Genomic DNA, 7,952 nt, shown 5'->3' with positions numbered 1-7,952 from the left:
TGGCATGTGAGCAGAGTTGAGCGTTTGGAAATCTCGATCATGGACAAGCACTGGTCTGGCACTCCATGCCCTTTCCTACGTCTCCTGTTTTCAGGCTCACGTGGGGGGAAAAAACTGCTGCTCACAATTCGCTCCATTCATTAAAGTTAACCGAACACCCATCTATTTTTGTGACTATCTTGACCTACCAACTTGTTTTTTAAAGTATTGAAACCAATCCATACGGATTTGAATGAAAAGTATTTGAATAAACATGAAAAGGTGAATGTAAGTGATATTTTCAAATAGGCTCCATGTTATATTAAACAGCATATAAACCATATAAATAGGGCAGGAGCCAGACGGAGTCTAAGAACAAATTATTTAGGTTATATTTCTATCTCAAAGCTATAGCCTACAAAGTAATACATTGTGAAGCATTTGCGATTGAGACACAATAGGCTGGTAGGGGCATAAAGTGCTCAGCATTTAAACATTATAGTATATAAATTGCGCATATAGGATGTGACTGACTTATAATTAAATATAAATTAAGAGAAAAATGACCTATTAGTGCCTTAAATCATTTTGGCCTGTCTGTGGCTTCAGGGTCACACGATGGTGCCTGGAGAACAGCTGTTGTGCGGAAAATCTCCCCCCTGCCAGAATTCTCCCCCTCTTCTAATTTACTTAATTTGGTGCCTAGAGTCAAATACTTTCCGTGGCACACATCAGAGTCAAATACTTTCTATAGAACAAACTTTGTCAGGATAGGCAACCAAAATTAATAATGAATGTATGTGGGTTTATTGAACAGAGGGAGTAAAATGTTGGCAAGCAATACACATATCAGAACAACTATGGCTGAATTATCCGTACACTTTCAAAAAATACTAGTCGAATAAGACATAGGAGAGATGACACATTTTGGCAGAGATTTATTTAGAGATGAATACAAATCAGTAGTGGATTTAGGTACGAGCGACATGGGCAACCGCCCAGGGCGTCACATACACTTGAAGCAAATATCCAAACCGAGAACTGCAGACAAAAAATGCTTTCTGCTACTAAGATCAGTGAAATGTAGGCTCAATTGACAACGGAGTGGAGAGCAGAAATCTCAACTAGCAAGCAAGTCGCAGCAATAAAGAACGAGAATGGGGGAGGATTCTAGCAGGGGGGAGATTTTCGGCACAACACCTGTCAGCAGCGGATAATATCCTCTCCACACTTGAAGAGCAACTGGGGATGCTAAACACCCTTTTGGCCACTCTTGCCAGGCTGGGCAGAGTTTCAGAGTTGTATTTTTTTTCTACAGGTAGGCCTAAATGTTTATAGGCAAAATAACCCAATCAAAACAGAAAGCTCCTTGAACATGGGAATATGCCAGACCTATTGGGACAAAATCAATTATGGCCTGTTGTATAGATCATATAACGAAAATTAAGTTCAGATTTTTTGTTTATAAATACTTTGCTACAATGACCCACTTAGTTATCTACCCACCTCATTCCTTTATTTTAGCATGTGCACGTAGTAAGTACACAATCATGCTTTTGGGATACTCGTCTTTTCGGATTCCACAATGATTATTTAGTTGTGAACTCTACATCACCGCACTCCCTCTCTTGAAGTTGGTCCTCATCATGTTAAGTCACCTTGATTTAGCACCTGTGTGTTTTATCAGTTACTTAATGAAAATATAAAGCGAACTCCATGACTAGCTAAAGACAAGGGGCTATAGCAGAACACGAGTAGACTACAAATGCATGCTGGGGCAGACATGCCCTGAGCACGTGAAGTGAGTTCTACTGGAGCGAAATTGGAGCCAGTGAGAAAGCCAATGCTCCAGCCTTTGGGAATCTCGCTCCACCCACCTGTCAAATTGGTCAGGCTCTGCTCCAGCTTCGCCCACATACTCTGATTGGAAGCAGCCCTCTATGGTCAAGCCAGGGCAGTGCTACAAAGACAGTTTCCACTATCATCAACTTTGTCTTTCACTTGGATCCCTTTTTATTATTATTAGATTGTATAATGTAGAATAATTTGTCAACATAGGATGAGGTCAGTTCAGTTCACTCGCAGATATACCACACCCATTTTATAAGCATACTGCAAGTTAAATAACAGTTGAATGGGATTTGTTATTTCATTACATTCATGCTAAAGTTATGGCATGTCTGATTTTAGGCTCCTGAATAATATAGAGGATGATGATGCATGTCGAGCAGCATTGCAGTCTGGAACATTTTCCCTGTGGCATGGAGGTTAGAATTGAGACTAAGACATTATACAACAATAACAGCCCCCTCCCACTTCCGAATTTCTCATTTGAGAGTGACATTATTGTAATGATATAAAATAAATGGGCATTTCTTGACATGAATAACTTTCAACAGAGATTTATATAGCAACACAAACTTGTAGGTTGCACAGCATGGGAATATGTTTGTTCCTCTCAGATGCAGAAGGGAATCCTGGAAAAGCTTGGAGAGGACAAGGACATTGTGAATGAATCCATTCTCCTCAACTGCACTGAACAGAACAAAGCACATTTCTCCTTTGATTATTATTATTTGACCCTGCTGGTCATCTATGAACATTTGAACATCTTGGCCATGTTCTGTTACAATCTCCTTCCTGGCACAGCCAGAAGAGGACTGGTTACCCCTCATAGCCTGGTTCCTCTCTAGGTTTCTTCCTAGGTTCCGGCCTTTCTAGGGAGTTTTTACTAGCCACCGTGCTTCTACACCTGCATTGCTTGCTGTTTGGGGTTTTAGGCTGGATTTCTGTACAGCAATTTGTGACATCAAGAATGTAAGAATGGCTTCATAAATACATTTGATTACATTTGATTGATGTTGGTAAGAGAACATCACTACATATAACACATTACTTCATGGCATCACTGTTAGAACAGTACATTCCCATTTGAAATAACAATCCATCTCATTCTCCAATTAAATTGTCCTCTGTGTCTCATGGGTCAGAGTTCAGGTTGACACATTGTCTCTCTGTGTTGTTGTAGGGTCTATAGAGCAGGTTGATGTGGAGAGGCTGTGTGGAGGAACCTTCATAGACCTGAGGAAAGCCTTCTTCCTACTGAGAGGGCCTGAGGCACCCCTTATAGCCAGAGTGGATATTTGAGTCAAGTCTCTCCAATCTAGCGTTTTACTGTATTTCTAGTATTGTACTGTATCGTGTGTGTCTCTCTGTGTATTTGCTCTTATACCTGGGTGTGTGTTTTGATCGTCAGGGGCTTCTGCAGCCCCACTTGGCTGCCCGCCCATAGGAACCAGTCTGGCAGTCAGTGTGTGTCGCAGCAGTGGGATCCCTTATTACTCCCATGTTCAATTAGCTATTCAGCAGATCTCATAACACGACGGGAAAATGTCACACTTCTGCGTTGTCGTACTACTGTGCTGTTTGCGACTTCTTCGTAACTGTTTGATCAAAACTCTACATTTAACACATGCTATGATCATCTTCAGCCACTGCACCCCTCTACTAGCTCGGACCAGAAAATGGCTGCTCATTGTTCGAGTCCAGGTGAGCGTAAATGAATCCGTGTCGGAACCAGAAAGAAGGAGAAGAATCGTTCTCGGCGCGCCTGCCTTCTTTCCCCGCGTCCAGACTTAAGACTTTCAAATGACTTTGAGCCCCTGTACTAGCTGTCTTCTGACAGGGATTGGGTGTTCCCTCCGTGGCTGTGGATCTCCCTCCAACTACCTCTCTCTGTCATAGTCAATGAACTGCCTGGGCACAGCCTGGACAACTGCGGCACTCCTCCGCTGGGCCGTGCTCTTTGGATCAGAGCTCTGTCCCTTTGGCTGACGTGGCCTGCACGCAGCCGGGGTCTCAGCAGCCCTCTTCTCAGGTGAGTTCTGAGGCTCTGACCTCGCAATCATCTTCGAGACACGGCAGAGGCCGGATCATTCCGGCTATATAGGGAGCCGATAGTGATAGGGAGTTCAATGGTGAGGTATATATCTGTACCTGGGGCAAAGACTTTGTGTTTTCCTGGGGCAAAAGTTCAGGATATCACCAGGTTACTTCCCGAGGCTGTGCGTCTGTCACCGGGGGCTGATACTGTCATGGTTCACGTGGGGCCGAATGACATTATGAAGGGCAGCTCAGAACAGCTGAAGATGGATTTTAAAGAACTGATTGGGTTACTACTTGACACCAACAAATGCCCCATAATATCTGGCCCTATGTCCTCCCTAAATCGTGGCATTGAACGATTCAGCAGACTTTTTGCCCTCTATAACTGGCTACGAGACTACTGCAGCTCTGTGGGTTCCTGGATCCTTTCACGGCATTAGGCTGCATTGAGACAATGACTTGTCAAGCTCATTTAATCCCTACCATTGTGTCGCTGAGTTGGCATAATGCTTCAGAAAACATACACTATCCCAGGGGCATTGGTAGACACAATGTAAGTAACCTAATTTATGTCCTTCTTACTGCCCTGAATGCCTCTGCTGATTTTACAGCTATTGTATGCAGTAATAATGTGCCTGTGAACCAGAGTTATACTTTTAGGACTAATGTACCTCTGCTAAGTTTCCCAGTAAAGCAAGAAAAAGAATCAAGCATCCCAGAAAAGTGTTAAAAATAGCCCACGTTAACATATGTAGCTTAAGGAACAAGGTTTATGAAGTCAATAATTTACTAGCAACAGATGACATTCATTTTCTGACAATCTCTGAAACTCACTTAGATAATACCTTTGATGATACATTGGTAGCAATGGTTATAACATCTACAGAAATGACAGAAATGCCAAAGGTGGAGGTGTGGCTGTTTTTATGTGATATTAATAGAGAGGTATATTTTCTGAAATTGACCGGCTTTCTTCAGGCTCCCCACTCAAAAGAAAGCTTCAAACTGTAACTAGTGCCTGCAACCTGGTTCAGGTTATCAATCAACTTACCAGGGTAGTTACAGACAGCACAGGAATGAAATCATCAACATGTATTGATCACATCTTTACTAATGCTGCAGAAATGAGTTTGAAAGCAGTTTACAAATCCATCGGATATAGTGATCACAATATAGTAGCCATATCTAGGAAAACCAAAGTTCCAAAGGCTGGGACTAATATAAGTTTTGTAGTGATTCCTATGTTGTTGATGTAAATCATATTTCCTGGTATGTGGTGTATAATGAGGAGAAACCAGATGTTGCACTTGACACATTAATACATTTGCATATCCCAGTAATTAATAAGCACGCGCCCATTAATAAAATGACTGTAAAAAATGTGAAATCCCCGTGGATTGATGAGGAATTGAAAAACTATATGGTTGAGAGGGATGAGGCAAAAGAAATTGCAAATAGGTCTGGCTGTACAACCGACTGGCAAACGTACTGCAAATTGAGAAATCATGTGACTAAACTGAATAAAAAGAAGAAGAAACTACACTGTGAAACAAAGATAAATGGCATTGTAATTTTGAATCCTGTAGAGTAAGTGTGGAAGAGGTAAAAAAAAGATTGTTGCCTATCAATAATGACAAGCCAACGGGGTCTGACAAATTGGAAAATTACTGACGATAATAGCGGGCAATATTGCCACTCCTATTTGTCATATCATCAATTTAAGCCTACTAGAAAGTGTGTGCCCTCAGGCCAGAATCTGTTGTGAATGTATTGTAATGTTTAAAAAAATGTATAACTGTCTTCATTTTGCTGGACCCTAGGAAGAATAGCTGCTGCCTTGGCAGCAGCTAATGGGGACCCATAATAAATGCTGTTCAATGGGCTTTGGTCATGAAATATGTAGTTAGTACATTACCCAAGCTGAGAGAAAAGTAATTCCGTCGTCTATTTAGTTTTCTTTTACAAATGTTTCCGGTGGTGATCGTACAAGTGTCTGATGGGCAAAGGTGTTTCCTGGGGAGGCAGTCCTTCTTCCCACTGTGGATGTACACAGCACTGGCAGGCATCTGTGACACGGGTGAGTCTCACATGTCACACATTTTAAACTAATAAAGCATCTGTATTGACTATTTATAACATGTCTATTACATAGACTATAATCCAGTTATTACAAATATACGTCCCAGCTGTAAACAGCATGAGCGATGTAACTTACTTATCCATAACTGTACTCTTTAAGACTATTATATTACTGTTAGCGTATGCACTGGTATAGGTTCCTGAATGTGTTTCCCGCAACAGGTGAGCCCATGGAGGAGACACTCCGCAAGGAGATAGCTGAGGATGTGGGGTTGGAGTCTATCCCGTACTCAGGCTCTCAGCACTGGCCCTTCCCACAGAGCTCCTTCATGATGGCCTGTCACGCCGCCGTCAACCCAGAAAAGACACAGGTAAGTCAGTGGCTGCCTCTCTACGCTGACCTTCTCTGTGTTGAATACATTCATGTCGCTTGAGTGTGTGCAAGACATCTAGACAAAGCCTTATCCACAGGGCCGGACTAATTTAAATCTGGGGTTCTGGACAAGAATATTCTTTAGGCCTGTTTCTGGGCCGGTGGAGATAACATTTTAGAGTTCTAAAGATCATTTCCTGCAATTCTACACATTTCGCCATGGTTAATGCAGGTATATGCTACAGTATCTGAGTGACACAAACATAACAAAATCAAGTTGGTAACCCAGCTCTGCTTATCCATGGTTGTAGATTTTGTGTCCAAGAACTGATAGATCCCTATTTGTTTTAAATCATTTTTTGTTCATTTCATTTTTAAAGCGAATTTGAGATTCTACATGTAATTAAAAGCTCTATACAAAATAAATATATTATTATTAAAATGTTCCTATGCCATTACACAGTGTATATTGAAACATGTTGAAAACGGAACTAACGGTGGTTCAGCCTTCATGAAGTCCAAGAGGCTCTGAAGATCAAGGCACCACCTTGGAACAACAAAAGAGAGCCCACTGTGTTCTGGGTTCCACCAAGCTACGCCATAGCTAACAGGCTGATCCAGGAATGGACCGATCAACAACCTCTCAAATCAGAGCAAGATGGGTGGACGGCAGACAGCATCAAATCTGCAAATGTAACATACAGATCATTTTAAAAGATCAGGCAGCAATACTGTACTTTGTTAAGTGCTTGGTGACATACACAGACGGGATGATAGATTTTGATAAAACCAATGAACATTCCGGGGTCAATAACAGACACTGCGGGGACCAGTGAACAAGAAATACATCTCACTTGTGTAAAAATGTATGTGCGATAGGGACTTGCTTTAATTTTTGACCAGTATTTCAGTAATTAATTGAACGCCTTTAAAGGGCTAGGATAAAATGCTACATTTTTCTTTCGTATTCAAGATTGCTATATGTAAAACACATTTTTGCATACATTTCAAGAGATTCTGCAGTACTTTTGTATACTTTTTTGTCCTGATGCAACATGACTACAACCCAAAAGACAGAAGTAAATCAACAACAGAATGGCTTGAACAGAAGAAAATATGCCTTCTGGAATGGCCCAGTCAGTCCTGACCTCAACCCGGTTGAGATGCTGTGGCATGACCTCAAGAGAGCAGTTCACATCAGACATCCCAAGAATATTGTGGAACTGAAACAGTTTTGTAAAGAGGAATGGTCCAAAATTCCTCTTGACCATTGTGCAGGTCTGATCCGCCATTACAGAAAAGTTTGGTTGAGGTTATTGCTGCCAAAGGAGGGTCAACCTGTTGTTAAATCCAAGGGTTAACATACTTTTTTCAACCTGCACTGTGAATGTGTACACGGTGTGTTCAAGACATGAACAAGACATGAACAATTATAATTGTGTGTTATTAGTTTAAGCAGACTGTGTTTGTCTAAATGTTATGACCAATTAATGCAGAAATCCAGGTAGTTCGAAAGGGTTCACATACTTTTTCTTCCCACTGTATGTGAACCCCGTGAATTGCATTGCTCTTTCTCTCTCGCCCTGCTGTGTGTGCATCTTACTAGCTGTCACTCAAATGGCGAGGGGCTGAAGCT

At 41.6% G+C, this 7,952-nt stretch overlaps 1 protein-coding gene across 1 annotated transcript; it reads left to right on the top strand.

Moving 5' to 3' along the window:
- The first annotated feature begins 5,768 nt into the window (after positions 1 to 5,768).
- LOC124039012 (NAD(P)H pyrophosphatase NUDT13, mitochondrial-like) lies at positions 5,769 to 7,731 on the top strand. The gene is made up of 3 exons (XM_046354902.1): positions 5,769 to 5,941; positions 6,166 to 6,314; positions 7,726 to 7,731. Exons 1-3 carry the CDS (start codon positions 5,830 to 5,832, stop codon positions 7,729 to 7,731), a joined length of 267 nt encoding a protein of 88 aa, XP_046210858.1. The 5' UTR covers positions 5,769 to 5,829.
- Positions 7,732 to 7,952: the final 221 nt, after the last annotated feature.

This window comes from Oncorhynchus gorbuscha, linkage group LG07 (genome assembly GCF_021184085.1).
Source record: "Oncorhynchus gorbuscha isolate QuinsamMale2020 ecotype Even-year linkage group LG07, OgorEven_v1.0, whole genome shotgun sequence".
Taxonomy (NCBI): Eukaryota; Metazoa; Chordata; class Actinopteri; order Salmoniformes; family Salmonidae; genus Oncorhynchus; species Oncorhynchus gorbuscha.
The sequence above is the reverse complement of the archived record's forward strand: the minus strand, read 5'-3'. Positions and strand labels throughout refer to the sequence as shown.